A 24,548-nucleotide genomic window follows, 5' to 3' on the forward strand; every position below is an offset into this window, starting at 1 on the left:
CGTTTCCTGCACCCGTTTTATGGTTCAGTACAGCTTGGTTTAGTACTGTATTGTTACTTGGTAAGTAATGTTTCAGCAGTTGCTGAGGTTTTCAAGCTAGTTAGCTTGGTTTGCCTTCTATGTGTGAGCTGGTATGAATCTCGCCAATATCTGTGTTAAATCCTTCTCTTAAAGATGTCCGTCTCCTCGGGCACAGTTTCTAGACTGAGTCTGGTAGGAGGGGCATAGAGGGAGGAGCCAGCCCAAACTCTCAAACTCTTAAAGTGCCAATGGCTCCTGGTGGACCCGTCTATACCCCATGGTACTAATGTGGACCCCAACATCCTCTACGGATTACGAGAAAAGAATTTACCGGTAGGTAACCAAAATCCTATTTTTCATTTCCTGTACAGTATTTCTAAATTATGACACAAAGTTCTCTAATGGGCACTTTAGGCAGAGTCCGTATTGTGGGGCTTATTCAGAATTGGGCCAAACAGAATTGCAAAATGCATCTGAAGCCAAGGTGCATTTTTGCAACCTATACTGATTTGGGGGGTTATTCAGAGATGGGCACAGATCTTGTTTCCCGCGCCAAGATCTGTGTCCATCTCCTCACATGCCGAGGGGCCGCTCAGTATGGTTGTGCTGGCAGGCGGTCCGTCACCGTTTTTTTTTATCGGAGCAGCTGCGTGTGACATCACGTGTGCAGACCAGATGGACGAGTCATTGTCCTGGTTCTTTAGAACCTGTGCTCAAGCATGGATATCTGAAAAACCTGGACTGTAGCGCTGATCACTCATCTAAAAATTCTCTTTCCAACCAGTTATGGTAATGTATGTGAGCAAAAGGCAATTAAATGTTTGCAGCCAAATGCCGGACAATGGTGAAAATAGTTCTTCAGACAAGTTGGTTAAATCTGTTTGTTTTAACCAACTAATCTGAACGAACATTTTCATCCATTTTCTGGTATTTGGGAGCAATCGGACGATTGTCACTTGCTTTCATGCATGATCGTTCCAATCAGCCAACTAGTTGGCTAGTTGGAAAGATAACCTTTAGATGTGTGGCCAGCTTTTGGTTGTTTTGGTGAAAATGAAAAGAAGTCAAACGCCAAAACAACTGAACACTGCGCTACCTGTAACATTATACTGTACATTTTGTTTGCCAAGTAGCATTACAGCTTTAAAGGCAATCGCTGTTGCAGACTTTTTATAAGACATGGGGGTATATTTACTAAAATTCGTAATTTACTGAATGAGGTTAAAGTTCAAACGCGAATGACATCGAATGTGTGAAATTGCAACTTTTTGAATTTTTTACGACTCATTTACTATGCTGTCGTATTCTGCATTTTCGAGTTTTCCGATGTCGATGTCATTCGTATTTTCAGGCAGTGTTTTACGGGAGTGAATAGTAAAACACTGCCGACATTAACACAATGAATCTCGGCCGGATCTGTGAGATCTGTGCAGGGCTTCATTGTGCACCTTTAAAAAAAAATTAAAGTGTTAAAAATAAAAATGAGTGGGGTCCCCCCTCCTAAGCAAAACCAGCCTCGGGCTCTTTGAGCCGGTCCTGGTTGAAAAAATATGGGGGGGAAAATGACAGGGGTTCCCCCATATTTGATCAACCAGCACAGGGCTCTGCGCCTGGTCCTGGTGCAAAAAAATAAGATTTTACTCACCGGTAAATCTATTTCTCGTAGTCCGTAGTGGATGCTGGGACTCCGTAAGGACCATGGGGAATAGCGGCTCCGCAGGAGACTGGGCACAACTAAAGAAAGCTTTAGGACTACCTGGTGTGCACTGGCTCCTCCCACTATGACCCTCCTCCAGACCTCAGTTAGGATACTGTGCCCGGAAGAGCTGACACAATAAGGAAGGATTTTGAATCCCGGGTAAGACTCATACCAGCCACACCAATCACACCGTATAACTCGTGATACTATACCCAGTTAACAGTATGAAATATAACTGAGCCTCTCAACAGATGGCTCAACAATAACCCTTTAGTTAGGCAATAACTATATACAAGTATTGCAGACAATCCGCACTTGGGATGGGCGCCCAGCATCCACTACGGACTACGAGAAATAGATTTACCGGTGAGTAAAATCTTATTTTCTCTGACGTCCTAAGTGGATGCTGGGACTCCGTAAGGACCATGGGGATTATACCAAAGCTCCCAAACGGGCGGGAGAGTGCGGATGACTCTGCAGCACCGAATGAGCAAACTCTAGGTCCTCCTCAGCCAGGGTATCAAACTTGTAGACTCTTGCAAAAGTGTTTGAACCCGACCAAGTAACAGCTCGGCAAATTTGTAAAGCCGAGACCCCTCGGGCAGCCGCCCAAGAAGAGCCCCTTTCCTCGTGGAATGGGCTTTTACTGATTTAGGATGCGGCAGTCCAGCCGCAGAATGTGCAAGTTGAATCGTGCTACAGATCCAGCGAGCAATAGTCTGCTTAGAAGCAGGAGCACCCAGCTTGTTGGGTGCATACAGGATAAATAGCGAGTCAGTTTTCCTGACTCCAGCCGTCCTGGAAACATATATTTTTCAGGGCCCTGACTACGTCCAGTAACTTGGAATCCTCCAAGTCCCAAGTAGCCGCAGGCACCACAATAGGTTGGTTCACATGAAAAACTGATACCACCTTAGGAAGGAATTGGGAACGAGTCCTCAATTCCGCCCTATCCATATAAAAAAATTAGATAAGGGCTGTTGCATGATAAAGCCGCTAATTCTGATACACGCCTGGCCGACGCCAAGGCCAACAGCATGACCACTTTCCACGTGAGGTATTTTAGATCCACGGATTTAAGTGGCTCAACCCAATGCGACTTCAGGAAATCCAACACCACGTTGAGATCCCACTGTGCCACTGGAGGCACAAACGGGGCTGACTATGCAGCACTCCCTTAACAAAAGTCTGAACTTCAGGCAGTGAAGTCAGTTCTATTTTGGAAGAAAATCGATAGAGCCGAAATCTGGACCTTAATGGAACCCAATTTTAGGCCCATAGTCACCCCTGACTGTAGGAAGTGCAGAAATCGACCTAGCTGAAATTCCTCCGTTGGGGCCTTCCTGGCCTCACAGCACGCAACATATTTCCGCCATATGCGGTGATAATGGTTTGCGTTCACTTCTTTCCTAGCTTTAATTAGCGTAGGAATAACTTCCTCCGGAATGCCCTTTTCCTTCAGGATCCGGCGTTCAACCGCCATGCCGTCAAACGCAGCCGCGGTACGTCTTGGAACAGACAGGCCCCCTGCTGCAGCAGGTCCTGTCTGAGCGGCAGAGGCCATGGGTCCTCTGAGATCATTTCTTGGAGTTCTGGGTACCAAACTCTTCTTGGCCAATCCGGAACAATGAGTATAGTTCTTACTCCTCTCCTTCTTATTATTCTCATTACCCTGGGTATGAGAGGCAGAGAAGGGAACACATACACCGACTGGTACACCCACGGTGTTACCAGAGCGTCCACAGCTATCGCCTGAGGGTCCCTTGACATGACGCAATATCTTTTTAGCTTTTTGTTGAGGCAGGACGCCATCATGTCCACCTGTGGCCTTTCCCAACGGTGTACAATCATTTGGAAGACTTCTGGATGAAGTCCCCACTCTCCCGGGTGGAGGTCGTGTCTGCTGAGAAAGTCTGCTTCCCAGTTATCCACTCCGGGAATGAACACTGCTGACAGTGCTAACACATGATTTTCCGCCCATCGGAGAATCCTTGTGGCTTCTGCCATCGCCATCCTGCTTCTTGTGCCGCCCTGTCGTTTACATGAGCGACCGCCGTGATGTTGTCTGACTGGATCAGCACCGGCCGGTGTTGAAGCAGGGGTCTAGCCTGACTTAGGGCATTGTAACTGGCCCTTAGTTCCAGCTCCTGACTTGTCCATAGTCCTTGGAAGTTTCTTCCCTGTGTGACTGTCCCCCAGCCTCGAAGGCTGGCATCCGTGGTCACCAGGACCCAGTCCTGTATGCCGAATCTGTGGCCCTCTAGAAGATGAGCACTCTGCAGCCACCACAACAGCGACACCCTGGCCCTTGGAGACAGGGTTATCCGCCGATGCATCTGAAGATGCGACCCGGACCACTTGTCCAACAGATCCCACTGGAAGATCCTTGCATGGGACCTGGCGAATGGAATTTCTTCGTAAGAAGCTACCATCTTTCCCAGGGCTCGCGTGCATTGATGCACCGACACCTGTATTTGTATTAGGAGGTCTCTGTCTAGAGACGACAATTCCTTGGACTTCTCCTCCGGGAGAAACCCTTTTTCTCTTGTTCTGTGTCCAGAACCATACCCAGGAACAGTAGACGCGTCGTAGTAACCAGCTGCGACTTTGGAATATTCAGAATCCAGCCGTGCTGTTGTAGCACTTCCCGAGATAGTGCTACTCCGACGAACAACTGCTCCCTGGACCTCGCCTTTATAAGGAGATCGTCCAAGTACGGGATAATTATTTTGGCCATTACCTTGGTAAATACCCTCGGTGCCGGGGACAGACCAACGGCAACGTCTGGAATTGGTAATGACAATCCTGGTGAGGGTAAATAGGGACATGCAGGTAAGCATCCTTGATGTCCAGTGATACCATGAAATTCTCCAGGCTTGCAATAATCGCCCTGAGCGATTCCATTTTGAACTTGAACCACCGTATATAAGTGTTCAAGGATTTCAATTTTAGAATGGGTCTCACCGAACCGTCTGGTTTCGGTACCACAAACATTTTGGAATAGTAACCCCGGCCTTGTTGAAGGAGGGGTACTTTGATTTCACCTGCTGAAAGTACAGCTTGTGAATTGCCGCCAGTACTACCTCCCTTTCTCCGAGGGCAGCAGGCAAGGCTGATGTGAGGTAACGGCGAGTGGGAGTCGCCTCGAACTCCAGCTTGTATTCCTGTGATACTACTTGCAGAACCTAGGGATCCACCTGAGGGCAAGCCCACTGGTCCCTGAAGTTCCCGAGACGCGCCCCCACCGCACCTGTCTCCACCTGTGGAGCCCCAGCGTCATGCGGTGGACTCAGAGGAAGCGGGGGAAGATTTTTGATCCTGGGAACTGGCTGTCTGGTGCAGCTTTTTCCTTCTTCCCTTGTCTCTGTGCAGAAAGGAAGCGCCTTTGACCCGCTTGCTTTTCTGAAGCCGAAAGGACTGTACCTGAAAATACGGTGCTTTCTTAGGCTGTGAGGAAACCTGAGGTAAATTTTTTTTTTCTTCCCAGCTGTTGCTGTGGATACGAGGTCCCAGAGACCATCCCCAAACAATTCCTCACCCTTATAAGGCAGAATCTCCATGTGCCTTTTAAAGTCAGCATCACCTGTCCACTACCGGGTCTCTAATACCCTCCTGGCAGAATGGACATTGCATTAATTCTGGATGCCAGCCGGCAAATATCCCTCTGTGCATCCCTCATATATAAGACGACGTCTTTAAAATGCTCTATGTTAGCAAAATATTATCCCTGTCTAGGGTATTAATATTATCTGACAGGGTATCAGACCACGCTGCAGCAGCACTATTCATGCTGAGGCAATTGCAGGTCTCAGTATAGTACCTGAGTGTGTATATACAGACTTCAGGATAACCTCCTGCTTTTTATCAGCAGGCTCCTTCAAAGTGGCCGTATCCTAAGACGGCAGTGCCACCTTTTTTGACAAACGTGTGAGCGCCTTATCCACCCTAGGGGATATCTCCCAACGTGACCTATCCTCTGGCGGGAAAGGGTACGCCAGCAGTAACTTTTTAGAAATTACCAGTTTCTTATCGGGGGAACCCACGCTTCATTCACTCATCTGATGGGGGAACAAAACACTGGCTGCTTTTTCTCCCCAAACATAAAACCCCTTTTTATGTGGTACTTGGGTTAATGTCAGAAATGTGTAACACATTTTTCATTGCCGAGATCATGCAACGGATGTTCCTAGTGGATTGTGTATATATCTCAACCTCGTCGACACTGGAGTCAGACTCCGTGTCGACATCTGTGTCTGCCATCTGAGGTAACGGGCGTTTCTTGAGCCCCTGATGGCCTTTGAGACGCCTGGGCAGGCGCGGGCTGAGAAGCCGCCTGTCCCACAGCTGTTACGTCATCCAGCCTTTTATGTAAGGAGTTCACATTGTCGGTTAATACCTTCCACCTATCCATCCACTCTGGTGTCGGCCCCACAGGGGGCGACATCCCATTTATCGGCCTCTGCTCCGCCTCCACGTAACCTTCCTCATCCAACATGTCGACACAGCCATACCGACACACCGCACACACACAGGGAATGCTCTGACTGAGGACAGGACCCCACAAAGTCCTTTGGGGAGACAGAGAGAGAGTATGCCAGCACATACCAGAGCGCTATATAATGCAGGGATTAACACTATAACTGAGTGATTTTTCCCCCAATAGCTGCTTGTATACACATATTGCGCCTAAATTTGGTGCCCCCCCCCCTCTCTTTTTAACCCTTTGAGCCTGAAAACTACAGGGGAGAGCCTGGGGAGCTGTCTTCCAGCTGCACTGTGAAGAAAAAATGGCGCCAGTGTGCTGAGGGAGATAGCCCCGCCCCTTTTTCGGCTGACTTTTCTCCCGCTTTTTTCATGGATTCTGGCAGGGGTAATTTATCACATATATAGCCCTGGGACTATATATTGTGATGATTTGCCAGCCAAAGTGTTTATATTGCCCTCAGGGCGCCCCCCCCCCCCCCCCAGCGCCCTGCACCCATCAGTGACCGGAGTGTGAGGTGTGCATGAGGAGCAATGGCGCACAGCTGCAGTGCTGTGCGCTACCTTGTTGAAGACAGAAGTCTTCTGCCGCCGATTTTCAGGAACACTTCTTGCTTCTGGCTCTGTAAGGGGGCCGGCGGCGCGGCTCCGGGACCGAACATCAAGGTCGGGTCCTGCGGTCGATCCCTCTGGAGCTAATGGTGTCCAGTAGCCTAAGAAGCCCAAGCTACCACCAGTTAGGTAGGTTCGCTTCTTCTCCCCTTAGTCCCTCGCTGCAGTGAGTCTGTTGCCAGCAGATCTCACTGTAAAATAAAAAACCTAAATATACTTTCTTTCTAGGAGCTCAGGAGAGCCCCTAGTGTGCATCCAGCTCAGCCGGGCACAAGATTCTAACTGAGGTCTGGAGGAGGGTCATAGTGGGAGGAGCCAGTGCACACCAGGTAGTCCTAAAGCTTTCTTTAGTTGTGCCCAGTCTCCTGCGGAGCCGCTATTCCCCATGGTCCTTACGGAGTCCCAGCATCCACTTAGGACGTCAGAGAAATAAAGGGGACAAAAAGCGTAGGGGTCCCCCGTATTTTTGGTACCAGCACCGGGCTCCACTAGTCAGAGAGATAATGCCACAGCCGGGGGACACTTTTATATAGGTCCCTGCGGCCCTGGCATTAAATCACTAACTAGTCACCCCTGGGCGTGGTACCCTGGAGGAGTGGGGACCCCTTAAATCAAGGGGTCCCCCCCTTCCAGCCACCCGAGGGCCAGGGTTGAAGCCCGAGGCTGTCCCCCCATCCAAGGGCGGTGGATGGGGGGCTGACAGCCTTGCGAAAAAATAAGAATATTGTTTTTTGTAGCAGTACTAAAAGTCCCAGCAAGCCTCCCCCGCAAGCTGGTACTTGGAGAACCACAAGTACCAGCATGTGGTGGACAAACGGGCCCGCTGGTACCTGTATTACTACTACAAAAAAATACCCCCAAAAAAACAGGACACACACACCGTGACAGTAAAACTTTATTACATACATGCTCACCTACATACACACATACTTACCTATGTTCACACGAGGCTCGGTCCACTTCTCCATGTAGACTTCACGGGGTACCTGTGAAAAAAATTATACTCACATAATCCAGTGTAGCAAGTGTCCTCTTTATAATCCACGTACTTGGCAAAAAAACAAACCGGAAACCCGAACCACGCACTGAAAGGGGTCCCATGTTTACACATGGGACCCCTTTCCCCGACTGCCAGGACCCCCCCTGACTCCTGTCAAAGAGGAACCCTTCTGCCAATCAGGGAGCGCCACGTCGTGGCACTCTCCTGATTGGCTCTGCGCTCCTGTACTGTCAGTGAGGCTGCGACTGAAGATACAATGTAGCGCATAGGCGCTCCATTGTATCCAATGGTGGGAACTTTGCGGTCAGCGGTTGAGGTTACTCGCGGTCAACCGCTGACCGCAAAGTTCCCACCATTGGATACAATGGAGCGCCAATGCGCTACATTGTATCTTCAGTGCGCAGCCTCACTGACAGTACAGGAGCGCAGAGCCAATCAGGAGAGTGCCACGACGTGGCGCTCCCTGATTGGCAGAAGGGAACCTCTTTGACAGGAGTCAGTGGGGGGTCCTGGCAGTCGGGGAATGGGTCCCATGTGTAAACATGGGACCCCTTTCAGTGCGTGGTTCGGGTTTCCGGTTTGTTTTTTTGCCAAGTACGTGGATTATAAAGAGGACACTTGCTACACTGGATTATGTGAGTATAATTTTTTTCACAGGCACCCCGTGGAGTCTACATGGAGAAGTGGACCGAGCCTTGTGTGAACATAGGTAAGTATGTGTGTATGTAGGTGTGCATGTATGTAATAAAGTTTTACTGTCATGGTGTGTGTGTCCTGTTTTTTGGGGGGCATTTTTTTTGTAGTAATACTACAGGTACCAGCGGGCCCGTTTGTCCACCGCATGCTGGTACTTGTGGTTCTCCAAGTACCAGCTTGCGGGGAGGCTTGCTGGGACTTTTAGTACTGCTACAAAAAACAATATTCTTATTTTTTCGCAAGGCTATCAGCCCCCCATCCGCCGCCCTTGGATGGGGGGGACAGCCTCAGGCTTCACCCCTGGCCCTTGGGTGGCTGGAGGGGAGGGACCCCTTGATTTAAGGGGTCCCCACTCCTCCAGGGTACCCCGGCCAGGGGTGACTAGTTAGTGATTTAATGCCAGGGCCGCAGGGACCTATATAAAAGTGTCCCCCGGCTGTGGCATTAACTCTCTGACTAGTGGAGCCCGGTGCTGGTACAAAAAATACGGGTGACCCCTACGCTTTTTGTCCCCTGTATTTTTTGCACCAGGACCAGGCGCAGAGCTCGGTGCTGGTTGTTCAAATATGGGGGAACCCCTGTCATTTTTCCCCCCATATTTTTTCAACCAGGACCGGCTCAAAGAGCCCGAGGCTGGATTTGTTTAGGAGGGGGGACCCCACGCATTTTTTTTCATAAATTTAACCCTTTCACACCCCATCCCACTGATAAACATGCACGGATCTCACGGATCCGTACATGCCTATCAGAACACAGTAAAAAAAAGCAGGTCTATTTTAAAACTGCTTTTAATTATGATTTGTATTTTTTCACGGCAGTGTTTGGCTATTGCCGGCAGTGTTTGTGAAATAGAATTTTTAGTAAATTACCGAGTTGTATAAAATAACAACCGTATTTGACCGATGGTGTATTCATTCGTATTTTTTTTCTTTGACTTCAAAAAAAATACGAATGCCCTCATCACTGCCGAGATTTGAGCTTAGTAAATTCCCGAGATGACACTTTGATGAAAAAACACCAAATCGGTCAAAATCGGGAGCTTAGTAAATATACCCCTTGATGTTATTTTTTACACTAGTCTAAGTAACACTGACCATGGAGGCCTTTACAAGCTCCACGGAGTTGTTGTTCCATGCCATGTACGGTTCCACTCCTGACAGAACCAGGCTCTCAATTTTTGTTGCTGCAGATGCAACAAGCCTGGAAACAAAAATAATATAGAATGCAATTAGAATATTATATAGCTCTTTTCCTTATACTGTATTTATGTTTCATTTAACCACTTAACTGACAATCCCCCCTCCCAAAAAAAAAAAATGCTCAGAAATTATCTGGGTTTTTTTTATAAGTGAATTAGGTCAAGAACATGAATTTAATCTTATCCAAAATGATTTTAGTTAGAAAATAAATAAAAATCCTCCCTTCCCCCCCTCCCCACAAACATCAGAACATTGGGAACATTGCTACGTTACTTTTTACACCCCAGACAGCTCCCAGGTACGCAGGTGGCTTGGGGGAGTTGGTTAACACTTTCCCAGCAGCTGCCATTGTCTGCAGCCGCCGGGTGGGGGGTCCTGCACGGCAACACTGAGGGGAGGGTGCAGGGAGGCAGGGGGACCTTTCGGTCCCCCTGAGAGCAGCGGAGGGAAGTTTCCCTTCCCTGCAGCTGCTAACACACTTTATCTGACTGGTCGCATCCTGTGCGATCAGGTCAGATAAAACACTTGCTGGTATGGTGACATCTGTTGGAACCATGCCAAGCAAGTGGTTAATGCTGAATTCCCTAAAGTATAGGGAGTTCAAAAAGTCCCTCTGCTGTGAGTGCTGTCTCTGACTACAGATCTCCTCTGCAGCCGTGAGAGACCAGCGAGGGACAAAGCCAGAGGGGAGACCAGAGACCCTGCAGCATGAGCAGTTCTCTTTTATTTCATGTAAATAAAGTATTTAAAAACAATTATGTTGTCATATTACTCAGCACACATTCTCTACAGGGAGACTTGCTTAGCACACAGACACTGCGGAGGGACTTTTTGAACTCCCTGTAGTGTCTTCTTGCCAAAAAAAAATCGGTCTAAAACTAAATGTCAGTCAAAAACATTACCAATCATCTGCTTTAATATGCTCCATAAAAATGGTTTTCAGAATAAGTTTTTAAAGGGAAAAAAAACCACCCCAATTATTATTGGCAATTGTATGACATGCTCACAATTTTAAAATGAATATCAGAAACCGGTCATTGCGTTCACTCATCCACCTCACTGACCTATAGACCCTGTGCTCAAAGGCCTTTAAATACACCTCTGGATTCCGGAAATCTGAGTGTGTTGTAGCTTGGCACCCACTAGAGAGTGGTGAAGACAGATAGGATACGTCGGGCGGAACTGGTTTTCCTGACTGGGCCCCAGCAAAACACTTAACCAAAAACCTATGAAAAATACAATGAATAATAATAATAATAAAATGAGATAAATCTACCATACACTCTACAGTTCTTGCTCTCGTTTGGAATATCATTAAAATCAGTGTTACCTTGCAGTCTGTAGATACAGGACAGTGTTCTCCCCTTCATAAGTACATGAAGCGATAACCTTAGTGTACAGTGTCGGTAAGCCGCTGTAGAGTGAGTAGCCGTGGCCCCCACAAGCCCTGCGACACACCTCCACCCCACCTGAGCAGACCTCTGTGGCAAAAGCTTTCATCCCAGCAGTAAGAGCATGCAGCTTAAAGAAACACACACATAATAATTACAATACAGAATGCAGTATGAAGACCTGTAGTGTATCCCCTTTCTCTAGCTATGGGCCTGATGTACAGTTGTACGCTTTGCCAATGTTTTTCCAACTGAGGGATAGTCGGGCATGCATCACAATGCGCTTGCACAGAGATTGATTTGTGATTACGCTCACAGTGAGGATTAATTTGCAAGTGACTGACAGAGAGCAGACGTTTTGTGGGAGGTAACGGAGTAGTGGCAAAAATGTGGGCATGTTGTGACATTTTCAGGGCATGTCTCAGTTGTGACGGCCATTCTTAGTGACCATAGAAACAATCAAGAAGTCGATGTTTTCCAGATCTGCATTGATGCTGCAAATGTGCATGCAGTTGCGGACAGCTACAAAGACTTTAGTGGACGTCCCTATACAAATCCCAACAGCTGTTATATTAGCATATTTTTGCAAAATCTCCGAGTCAAAAAATAGGATTTTCTCATAGTCCGTAGGGGATACTGGGAAACCATTTATTACCATGGGCTATAGACGGGTCCACTTGGACCCATGGGTACTATAGAAGTTTGATAATGTGTTCTGGCTCCTCCCTCTATGCCCCCCCTACTAAACTCAGTCTAGAAAACTGTGCCCTGGGAGACGGACATACTTTGAGAGAAGGCTATAGATAAGGAAAGTGGTGATATTTTGAACCAGCACACCCATAACAAGAGGAAAGACATGCTAACCACACTTGAAAACCAGAACAGCAACAGCTGAACCAAAGAACAGTAGTCAAACAAATAACCGTGCAGGAAGAACTAAGCATCAGCGCCCAGTATCCCCTACGGACTACGAGAAAAGGATTTACCAGTAGGTAATTGAAATCCTATTTTCTCTTACGTCATAGGGGATACTGGGAATCCATTTAGTACCATGGGGAAATACCAAAGCTCCCAAACAGGGGTGGGAGAGTGCTGAGGTTCCTGCAGAACTGACTGACCAAACTGAAGAACCTCAGAGGCCAAGGTATCGAACTTGTAAAACTTGGCAAACGTGTTCGAACCTGACCAAGTAGCTGCTCGGCAGAGCTGTAATGCCGAGACACCTCGGGTAGCCGCCCAAGAGGAACCCACCAACCTAGTAGTGTGGGCCTGTACAGATCTTGGAATCGGCAAGCCTGCCGTGGAATAAGCATGCTGGATAGTGAGCCTGATCCAGCAAGCAATTGACTGCTTTGAAGCAGGACACCCAATCTTGTTGGCATCATATAAAACGAACAGCTAGACCGATTTCCTGTGACGAGCTGTTTGATTTACATAAACCTTCAGAGCCCTTACAACGTCCAAGGACTTAGAAGCAGCAGAGGTGTCAGTAACAACTGGGACCACAATTGGCTGGTTTATGTGAAACGCCGACACCACCTTAGGAAGGAATTGCTGACGAGTCCTGAGTTCAGCTCTGTCCTCATGGAAAATCAAGTAGGGTCTCTTGTGAGACAACGCCTCCAACTCAGACACGCACCTTGCTGAAGCCAAGGCCAACAGTGTGATGGTCTTCCACGTAAGATACTTTACGTCTACCTCCTGTAACAGTTTAAAACAGTCCGATTTGAGGAATGTCAGAACCAAATTGAGATCTCAAAGTGCCGTGGGAGGCACAAAGGGAGGTTGGATGTGAAGAACACCTTTCAAGAACGTCTGGACCTCAGGGAGAGAAGCCAATTGTTTCTGAAAGAAAATAGACAAGGCTGAAATCTGAACTTTTATGGAGCCTAGGCGTAGGCCCACGTCAACTCCCAACTGCAGAAAAAGCAGGAAACGTCCCAGATGAAATTCCACCGTAGAATATTGTCTACTCTCACACCAAGAGACATATTTCTTCCAGATACGATGGTAATGTTTTGACGTTACCCCTTTCCTGGCTTGGATCATAGTCGGGATGACCTTGTTAGGAATCCCTCTCCTGGCTAGAATCAACCATTCAACTTCCATGCCGTCAAACGTAGCCGTGTTAAGCCTTGATAGACGAACGGGCCCTGTTGCAGAAGATCCTCTAGAAGAGACAGAGGTCACGGATCTTCGACTAGCATCTCCAGAAGATCTGCATATCAGGCCCTTCGCGGCCAGTCCGGAGCAATGAGAATTGCTTGAGCTCTTTCCCTTTTTATTTGAGAATTTTAGGGATCAGAGGAATGGGAGGAAACACGTACAGCAGCTGGTAGACCCACAGAGTTGTCGGGGCATCGACCGCTACAGCTTGTCGGTCCCTCGACCTGGAACAATACCACCTGAGCTTTTTGTTGAGTCGAGAGGCCATCATGTAGATTTGTGGATAACCCCACGGATGTGTCTGCCACTGGAACACCTCCGGGTGGAAACCCCATTCCCCCGGGAGCAGGTTGTGTCTGCTGAGGAAGTCTGCTTTCCAGTTGTCTACTCCCGGAATGAAGATCACCGACAATGCCACGGCGTGTTTTTCCCATCCAGAGGAGAATTCTTGACTCCTCTGACATTGCGGCCCTGCTTTTCGTTCCACCTTGTCGGTTGATGTAAGACACCGCTGTCACATTGTCCGACTTAACTTGAATGGCCTGATTCTGAAGAAAAGCGGAGGCCTGCAGAAGGGTGTTTATTGGAAGAATGATTTCCTGACTTGACCATCTTCCTTGAAACTACACCCCCTGGGTGACTGCACCCCAACCTCTGAGGCTTGCGTCTGTGGTTAGCAGAATCCAATTCTGAATCCCGAACCTTCTACCCTCCACTAGGTGAGAAGTTTGTAGCCACCACAGGAGGGAGATCCTGGCTTTCGGTGACAGACAAATCCGCTGATGCATATGAAGATGCGATCTGGGCCATTTTTCCTACAGTTCCAGCTGGAATGCCCTCGCATGAAACCTTCCATACTGGATTGCTTCGTAAAAAGCCACTATTTTCCCCAGAAGGCGGATGCACAGATGTACTGAGATTCGGGTCAGCTTCAAGACAACCCAAACTATCGACTGGATCACCATTGCCTTTTCCAAGGGAAGGAACACTCTGTGTCCAGTATCACTCTCAGGAAATGAAGCTTCCGTGTTGGTTCTAGGTGAGATTTTGGTATGTTCAGAATCCACCCATGATCCAGGAGTAATCTGGTCGTGAGACCAATGTTCTTCAACAACTGCTCCGTGGATGCAGCCTTTATTAGAAGGTCATCCAGGTAAGGAACTACGTTTACTCCCTGTCTGCGGAGCAACATCATCTCTGCCATCACTTTGGTGAACACCCTTGGTGCCGTGGAGACACCAAATGGCAGGGCCTGAAACTGGTAGTGACAGTCCTGCAGTGCAAACCGTAGATAAGCTTGATGAGGCGGCCAGATCGGAATGTGAAGGTACGCATCCTTGACATCCAGAGACGCTAGGATTTCCCCCTCTTCCAGACCTGAGATCACTGCTCTCAGAGACTCCATCTTGAACTTGAACACTCGTAAGTATGGGTTCAATGATTTGGGATTCAGAATCGGTCTTCCTGAACCGTCCGGTTTCGGAACTACAAACAAGCTGGAATAGTATCCCTTGTTTTGTAGATGAGGTGGAACTGGAACAATGACCTGGGTCTGTAACAGTTTTTAAATGGCTTCTTGTAAGGTTACTCTTGCTTCTTGTGAAACTGGTAAGCCTGATTTGAAGAATCTGTGAGGTGGGAGATCCTGGAACTCCAGCATGTAGCCCTGGGATATAAGGTCTATGACCCAGGGATCCTGGCAAGATCTTGTCCAGGTCTGACTGAAGAATTGTAGCTGGCCTCCCACCTGCCAATCTCCCAGACATCGCGGTCCACCATCATGCAGAAGGTTTGAGGAAGCAGAGCCTGAGCTCTGTTCCTGAGAACCAGCAGTCGCTGGCTTGCGTGGTTTAACTCTAGCACCTCTGGCGGCGGTAGAAGAACCTCTGGCCTTGCCCCTAAACTTGGCATTCCGAAAGGACTGTAAATTGGGTCCTGAGTAGGCCATTCTGGCTGGCGGAGCTGTAGAAGGCAAATAAGTGGACTTATCCGCAGTAGCTCGTGAGATCCACTTGTCGAGTTCATCGTCAAATAAGGCCTCATCTGTGAACGGCAGGCCTTCCACACCTTTTTTCGATTTTGCGTCAGCAGTCCACTGACGTAACCATAATCCCCTGCGTGCCGACACTGCCAAAGCTGTAGTGCGTGCATTGAGTAAACCTATCTCTTTAATGGCTTCCACCATAAAATTTGCAGAGTCTTGTATGTGCTGCAGGAGCAACACAATTTCCTCTTGAGGTAAGGTGTCTAACCCCTCAATTAAATTACCAGACCATTTAGCAATGGCTCAAGCAATCCACCCACAAGCTATAGTGGGACTCTGGGTCACCCCTGCAGCTGTGTACAAAAAAATAAGAATTTACTTACCGATAATTCTATTTCTCGGAGTCCGTAGTGGATGCTGGGGTTCCTGAAAGGACCATGGGGGAATAGCGGCTCCGCAGGAGACAGGGCACAAAAAGTAAAGCTTTAGGATCAGGTGGTGTGCACTGGCTCCTCCCCCTATGACCCTCCTCCAAGCCTCAGTTAGGATACTGTGCCCGGACGAGCGTACACAATAAGGAAGGATTTATGAATCCCGGGTAAGACTCATACCAGCCACACCAATCACACTGTACAACCTGTGATCTGAACCCAGTTAACAGTATGATAACAGCGGAGCCTCTGAAAGATGGCTCACAACAATAATAACCCGATTTTTGTAACTATGTACAAGTATTGCAGATAATCCGCACTTGGGATGGGCGCCCAGCATCCACTACGGACTCCGAGAAATAGAATTATCGGTAAGTAAATTCTTATTTTCTCTATCGTCCTAGTGGATGCTGGGGTTCCTGAAAGGACCATGGGGATTATACCAAAGCTCCCAAACGGGCGGGAGAGTGCGGATGACTCTGCAGCACCGAATGAGAGAACTCCAGGTCCTCCTTAGCCAGGTTATCAAATTTGTAGGATTTTACAAACGTGTTTGCCCCTGACTAAATAGCCGCTCGGCAAAGTTGTAAAGCCGAGACCCCTCGGGCAGCCGCCCAAGATGAGCCCACCTTCCTTGTGGAATGGGCATTTACATATTTTGGCTGTGGCAGGCCTGCCACAGAATGTGCAAGCTGAATTGTATTACACATCCAACTAGCAAAAGTCTGCTTAGAAGCAAGAGCACCCAGTTTGTTGGGTGCATACAGGATAACAGCAAGTCAGTTTTCCTGACTCCAGCCGTCCTGGAACCTATATTTTCAGGGCCCTGACCACATCTAGCAACTTGGAGTCCTCCAAGTCCCTAGTAGGCGCAAGACACCACAATAAGCTGGTTCAGGTGAAACACTGACACCACCTTAGGGAGAGAACTGGGGACGAGTCCGCAGCTCTGCCCTGTCCGAATGGACAAACAGATATGGGCTTTTTTGAGAAAAAAACCACCAATTTGACACTCGCCTGGTCCAGGCCAGGTCCAAGAGCATGTTCACTTTTCATGTGAGATGCTTCAAATCCACAGATTTGACTGGTTTTAAACCAATGTGTTTTGAGGAATCCCAGAACTACGTTGAGATCCCACAGTGCCACTGGAGGCACAAAAGGGGGTTGTATATGCAATACTCCCTTGACAAACTTCTGGACTTCAGGAACTGAAGCCAATTCTTTCTGGAAGAAAAATCGACAGGGCCGAAATTTGAACCTTAATGGACCCCAATTTGAGGCCCATAGACACTCCTGTTTGCAGGAAATGCAGGAATCGACCGAGTTGAAATTTCTTCGTGGGGCCTTCCTGGCCTCACACCACGCAACATATTTTCGCCACATGTGGTGATAATGTTGTGCGGTCACCTCCTTTCTGGCTTTGACCAGGGTAGGAATGACCTCTTCCTGAATGCCTTTTCCCTTAGGATCCGGCGTTCCACCGCCATGCCGTCAAACGCAGCTGCGGTAAGTCTTGGAACAGACATGGTACTTGCTGAAACAAGTCCCTTCTTAGCGGCAGAGGCCATAAGTCCTCTGTGAGCATCTCTTGAAGTTCCGGGTACCAAGTCCTTCTTGGCCAATCCGGAGCCATGAGTATAGTTCTTACTCCTCTACGTCTTATAATTCTCAGTACCTTAGGTATGAAAAGCAGAGGATGGAACACATACACCGACTGGTACACCCACGGTGTTACCAGAACGTCCACAGCTATTGCCTGAGGGTCTCTTAACCTGGCGCAATACCTGTCCCGTTTTTTGTTCAGACGGGACGCCATCATGTCCACCTTTGGTAATTCCCAACGGTTTACAATCATGTGGAAAACTTCCCCATGAAGTTCCCACTCTGCCGGGTGGAGGTCGTGCCTACTGAGGAAGTCTGCTTCCCAGTTTCCATTCCCGGAATGAAACACTGCTGACAGTGCTATCACATGATTTTCCGCCCAGCGAAAAGTCCTTGCAGTTTTTGCCACTGCCCTCCTGCTTCTTGTGCCGCCCTGTCTATTTACGTGGGCGACTGCCGTGATGTTTTATCCCACTGGATCAATACCGGCTGACCTTGAAGCAGAGGTCTTGCTAAGCTTAGAGCATTATAAATTTACCCTTAGCTATATTTATGTGGAGAAAAGTCTCCAGACTTGATCACACTCCCTGGAAATTTTTTCCTTGTGTGACTGCTCCCCAGCCTCTCGGGCTGGCCTCCGTGGTCACCAACATCCAAAACTGAATGTCGAATCTGCGGCCCTCTAGAAGATGAGCACTCTGTAACCACCACAGGAGAGACACCCTTGTCCTTGGATATAGGGTTATCCGCTGATGCATCTGAAGATGCGATCCGGACCATTTGTCCAGCAGATCCCACTGAAAAGTTCTTGCATGAAATCTGCCGACTGGAATTGCTTCGAAGGAAGTCACCATTTTTTTACCATGGCCCTTGTGCAATGATGCACTGATTTTAGGAGGTTCCTGACTAGCTCGGATAACTCCCTGGCTTTCTCTTCCGGGAGAAACACCTTTTTCTGGACTGTGTCCAGAATCATCCCTAAGCACAGGAGACTTGTTGTCGGGATCAGCTGCGATTTTGGAATATTTAGAATCCACCCCTGCTGTTGTAACAGTATCCGAGATAGTGCTACTCCGACCTCCAACTGTTCCCTGGACTTTGCCCTTATCAGGAGATCGTCCAAGTAAGGGATAATTAAGACGCCTTTTCTTCGAAGAACCATCATTTCGGCCATTACCTTGGTAAAGACCCGGGGTGCCGTGGACAATCCAAACGGCAGCGTCTGAAACTGATAGTGACAGTTCTGTACCACGAACCTGAGGTACCCTTAGTGATAAGGGCAAATTTGGGACATGGAGGTAAGCATCCCTGATGTCTCGGGACACCATATAGTCCCCTTCTTCCCGGTTCGTTATCACTGCTCTGAGTGACTCCATCTTGATTTGAACCTTTGTAAGTGTTCAAATTTTTTTAGATTTAGAATAGGTCTCACCTAGCCTTCTGGCTTCAGTACCACAATATAGTGTGGAATAATACCCCTTTTCTTGTTGTAGGAGGGGTAATTTAATTATCACCTGCTGGGAATACAGCTCGTGAATTTTTTCCCATACTGCCTCCTTGTCGGAGGGAGACCTTGGTAAAGCAGACTTCAGGAGCCTGCGCAGGGGAAACGTCTCGACATTCCAATCTGTACCCCTGGGATACTACTTGTAGGATCCAGGGGTCCTGTACGGTCTCAGCGTCATGCTGAGAGCTTGTCAGAAGCGGTGGAACGCTTCTGTTCCTGGGAATGGGCTGCCTGCTGCAGTCTTCTTCCCTTTCCTCTATCCCTGGGGAGATATGACTCTTATAGGGACGAAAGGACTGAAGCTGAAAAGACGGTGTCTTTTTCTGCAGAGATGTGACTTAGGGTAAAAAACGGTGGATTTTCCAGCAGTTGCCGTGGCCACCAGGTCCGATGGACCGACCCCAAATAACTCCTCTTCCTTTATACGGCAATACACCTTTGTGCCGTTTGGAATCTGCATCACCTGACCACTGTCGTGTCCATAAACATCTTCTGGCAGATATGGACATCGCACTTACTCTTGATGCCAGAGTGCAAATATCCCTCTGTGCATCTCGCATATATAGAAATGCATCCTTTAAATGCTCTATAGTCAATAAAATACTGTCCCTGTCAAGGGTATCAATATTTTTAGTCAGGGAATCCGACCAAGCCACCCCAGCTCTGCACATCCAGGCTGAGGCGATCGCTGGTCGCAGTATAACACCAGTATGTGTGTATATACTTTTTATGATATTTTTCCAGCCTCCTGTCAGCTGGCTCCTTGAGGACGGCCCTATCTATAGACGGTACCGCCACTTGTTCTGATAAGCGTGTGAGCGCCTTATCCACCCTAAGGGGTGTTTCCCAACGCGCCCTAACTTCTGGCGGGAAAGGGTATACCGCCCATATTTTCTATCTGGGGGAACCCACGCATCATCACACACTTCATTTAATTTATCTGATTCAGGAAAAACTACGGTAGTTTTTTCACATCCCACATAATACCCTCTTTTGTGGTACTTGTAGTATCAGAAATACGTAACACCTCCTTCATTGCCCTTAACGTGTGGCCCTAATAAGGAATACGTTTGTTTATTCACCGTCGACACTGGATTCAGTGTCCCTGTCTGTGTCTGTGTCGACCGACTAAAGTAAACGGGCGTTTTAAAACCCCTGACGGTGTTTTTGAGACGTCTGGAACGGTACTAATTGTTTGTCGGCCGTCTCATGTCGTCAACCGACCTTGCCGCGTGTTGACATTATCATGTAATTCCCTAAATAAGCCATCCATTCCGGTGTCGACTCCCTAGAGAGTGACATCACCATTACAGGCAATTGCTCCGCCTCCTCACCAACATCGTCCTCATACATGTCGACACACACGTACCGACACACAGCACACACACAGGGAATGCTCTGATAGAGGACAGGACCTACTAGCCCTTTGGAGAGACAGAGGGAGAGTTTGCCAGCACACACCAAAAACGCTATAATTATATAGGGACAACCTTATATAAGTGTTTTCCCTTATAGCATCTTTTTTATATTTCTAACGCCAAATTAGTGCCCCCCCTCTCTGTTTTAACCCTGTTTCTGTAGTGCAGTGCAGGGGAGAGCCTGGGAGCCTTCCCTCCAGCCTTTCTGTGAGGGAAAATGGCGCTGTGTGCTGAGGAGATAGGCCCCGCCCCTTTTTCGGCGGCCTCGTCTCCCGCTCTTAACGGATTCTGGCAGGGGTTAAATATCTCCATATAGCCCCCGGAGGCTATATGTGAGGTATTTTTAGCCAAATTAGGTTTTCATTTGCCTCCCAGGGCGCCCCCCTCCCAGCGCCCTGCACCCTCAGTGACTGCCGTGTGAAGTGTGCTGAGAGGAAAATGGCGCACAGCTGCAGTGCTGTGCGCTACCTTTAGAAGACTGAGGAGTCTTCTGCCGCCGATTCTGGACCTCTTCTCGTTTCAGCATCTGCAAGGGGGCCGGCGGCGAGGCTCCGGTGACCATCCAGGCTGTACCTGTGATCGTCCCTCTGGAGCTAATGTCCAGTAGCCAAGAAGCCAATCCATCCTGCACGCAGGTGAGTTCACTTCTTCTCCCCTAAGTCCCTCGTTGCAGTGATCCTGTTGCCAGCAGGACTCACTGTAAAATAAAAAACCTAAGCTAAACTTTTCTAAGCAGCTCTTTAGGAGAGCCACCTAGATTGCACCCTTCTCGGCCGGGCACAAAAATCTAACTGAGGCTTGGAGGAGGGTCATAGGGGGAGGAGCCAGTGCACACCACCTGATCCTAAAGCTTTACTTTTTGTGCCCTGTCTCCTGCGGAGCCGCTATTCCCCCATGGTCCTTTCAGGAACCCCAGCATCCACTAGGACGATAGAGAAATGTAATGTAGTCTTAAGCTTATGGTCAGCTGTGTCTTTTAGGGAGGCTGCACAAGGAACAGGTAATACTATTTTACGTGAGAGCCTGGAGACTGATGTACCGCTATCAGTGGATTTTCCCATTTTTTCCTATCCTCAGGAGGAAAAGGAAAAGATGATAATAACCGCATAGGAATCTGAAATTTCCCACAGTTCTCCAAATAGGGTATTTAGTTCCTTTGATACGGGAAAAGTGGCTAAGGATTTCTCTTTATATTAAAGTAAGATTCCTCACACTCCTCTGTCACCTTATCAGGGATATTTAGAACTTCTCTGATAGAATCTATGAGAGCCTCTATACCCTGCTACAGAGTACTTTCCCCTACCTCTATGTCCACCTCACCTGCCTCCATTTCCGACCCTTCATTATCAGAGTCAGAATACAGGATCTGGGCCAAAGTACGTTTTTCTGGACAAATGGTAGAGGGCTAAGATCATTTTGCATAAACTCAGCCATAGACTGTCTTAAGTATTGCGTCTCTTTACGAGATAATTTAGTAGAGATGGTAGAAATCATCCCCCTAATGGAGTCCAGCCATGCTGGCTCTGCCCCACTAGCCTGAGAAGGGATTCTACACTGAGTACACACTAGTGAACCCCCTGGAGAAGAGGAACACTGTGCCTTACATGAAACACACTCTTTGCCTGACATACTGCAGCAGTGACAGCCCTTCCCGAGAGACACAGAGAGAGGATAGAACCAGTAGATGGCACCCTTATCGCTAAAGCCAAGCTTAGCCAGGTCGCAGACTAAGTACCTAGATTAGGGACTTATAGGGACATGTACTAAGCAGTGATAAAAGTGGATAAGTAAGCCAGTGGAGAAGTGGCCCATGGCAACCAATCAGCTGCTCTGTATACATTTATAGTATGCAAATTCTAAACGTTACGTCAATGTTGATTGGTTGCCATGGGCAACTTCTCCAGTGGCTCACTTCTCCACTTTTATCACTGCTTAGTACATGTCCCTTTTAGTACACCATTATATTGCTCCCCCCTGCTATGACCCCCTGGTACCGCTGAGGTCATCTGGAGGCTCTCTGGAGGAGCTGCGCATCCCTGTCAGTCAGTGTCTGTGTCAGCTGCAGTAGGGTAAAATGGCGCCTGTGAGCTGCTGAATCCACTCATAGTGAAGCTCCGCCCCTTCAATAGCGCGCGGTCTTCCCGCTCTTTTTTATACTGGCTTTATGTGTCTGTGTGCATAAAATGGAGACAGTACCCTTTTAAGCCCGTATTGCCAGTCTGGGTACTGTGTACACTACAGTGTACTAAGTCTGGAGACTTAGGGAGTCATTCAGACCTGATCGCATGCAAGGTTTTTTTTGCTGCGCTGCGATCAGGTCAGAACTGCGAATGCATATGCACCACAATGCGCAGGCGCGTCGTACAAATACAAAGTGGATTGTTGCCCAGCGATGTATTGTACGAAGAATCTGTTCGCACAGCCGATCGCATGGAGATTGACAGCAAGAAGACGTTTGTGGGTGTCAACTGACCGTTTTCTGGGAGTGTTTGAAAAACACAGGCGTATCCAAGTGTTTGCAGGGCGGGTGTCTGACATCAATTCCGGCCCCAGACAGGCTGAAGTGATTTCAGTGCCTGAATAAGTTCTGGGCTTCTCAGAAACTGCACAAAACTTTTTTTGTACCTCCCGGCTGCACATGCGATCACACACTTGCAAAGCGAAAATACACTCCCCTATGGGCGGCGACTATCTGCTCGCAGCAGTGCAAAAAAACCCTAGCGAGCGATCAGGTCTGAATTAGGCCCTCAGTCTACCCTGTGTGGGAGCCGTGCGACTCCGTACCCCTATGCTGCCATAATGGCCAGCTGCCCACTAACCGGGATGCCGGCTTAGTACTCACCACTATTCTTTCTTCTGGCTCTGTTAGGGGTGGCGGCGTGCTGCGGGAATGTAGGCTCGCCGTGATGGGGCTTGCGAATAGTTCCCTCAGGAGCTAGCGTCCTGTCAGCGGGGAACAGGACCATTAACCCTTAGTGGGGTTGGGCCGTTCCCCCCCCTCCCTTAGTCCCACGAAGCAGGCAGGCTGGTGCCATCCAGTCCTACTTGAAAATAACAAACTTTAAAAATAAATGCAGAAAACTTTTCAGGAGCTTCCAGAGATGTGACCGGCTCCTTCGAGCACATTTTCTAAACGGAGTCTGGTAGGAGGGGCATAGAGGGAGGTGTCAGCACACGTTATCAAACTTCTATTGTGCCCATGGCTTCAAGTGGACCCGTCTATACCCCATGGTACTAAATCGATTCCCAGTATCCCCTAGGATTTAACAGAAATCACATCTGCGGCAACATTAGCATACAAATATGAATCAGGCCCTATGTACAAATATATTTTATATTAAGAGGAATTATTTTGGTATGTTTGAGGGCTCTTGCATTCTTGAAGTCAAAACAGCCAATTGGGCTAAAGACAGGGGTGTTTTAGGAGAGGAGGGGGCCCGCATGTAGCCTCCATTGCAGGCCCCCTCCTCTCTGGCAGCGAGTAGACTCTGGTATTATGACAGAGTCTATTGCGCATGCGCAGGTTTCCAGGAACATGCCTTGTTCCAGGGGACATTTCCAGTGCGCACGCGCAAATCACTCAGAAATGGCTGCTGTGATTTTTGTCTGCCTTGCAGGAATGCCGCCTGGGCTTAGGAGAGGTAAGTATAATTTTTGGGTGCAGCCATTATAGAAATGCCTATGGCTACAGAGGAAAAGTGATCCTAAAAGGACGGCCCAGCAGTTACTGCAGGAAGACGGGTTTTTGTTTTTTACTGTGTATCAAACTGTAAATTACGTATATAAGAGCTATTTAACCTTATTCAGTATTTTATTAACAAATCTGCATATTTCTTAACAAAATACTGAAGAAGGGTTAATAGCTACTATTTAATGTGAAAAAATATTATAATGTTGGTGATGATTTAAAAAAAAAATTAATATTAACCAATTAAGGACTAAAATGGTAAAAAAAAATTGCCATGTCACTTATCACTTTTTTGTCTATGAATTTATAATACTGTACACTACTGCCTGAGGCACTGTCATGGAAGTCTTCATACAGTACAACAAAAGATGAATAGTGTAACTGATATGATAGGACATCTGAAAGTAGATGACTTTTACGTGTCTTTAAAAATCAAATAATCTCGATCAGTTCAATTCCACTTTTTTACCAGGTTACTTTTTTTTTTTTTAAAGATCGAACACAATACGTCCAATTCATAACACGGTAATGTACCATAAACAGCCAGGAGTCAGCCATGTTGTGGGCTGAACCAATATTTGTGAAAACACAACCTAAAACATTTGCTAAGAAACAGTGACATCACTCAGAATTTCATCTAAAATCGCCACCA

The 24,548-nt window shown here is 47.9% G+C and overlaps 1 protein-coding gene across 1 annotated transcript in view; it reads right to left on the reverse strand.

Moving 5' to 3' along the window:
• Positions 1-24,548, reverse strand: part of ACOX2 (acyl-CoA oxidase 2) — a 235,665-nt gene that overhangs the window by 14,469 nt on the left and 196,648 nt on the right. Inside the window, exons 9-11 of the mRNA XM_063940885.1 lie at positions 11,040-11,230; positions 10,774-10,935; positions 9,605-9,710 (exon numbers count right to left, since the gene is read on the reverse strand). Coding sequence (XP_063796955.1) covers positions 9,605-9,710; positions 10,774-10,935; positions 11,040-11,230 — 459 coding nt within the window. The remainder of the gene's footprint in view (positions 1-9,604; positions 9,711-10,773; positions 10,936-11,039; positions 11,231-24,548) is intronic.

This window comes from Pseudophryne corroboree, chromosome 9 (genome assembly GCF_028390025.1).
Source record: "Pseudophryne corroboree isolate aPseCor3 chromosome 9, aPseCor3.hap2, whole genome shotgun sequence".
NCBI classification, from domain to species: Eukaryota; Metazoa; Chordata; class Amphibia; order Anura; family Myobatrachidae; genus Pseudophryne; species Pseudophryne corroboree.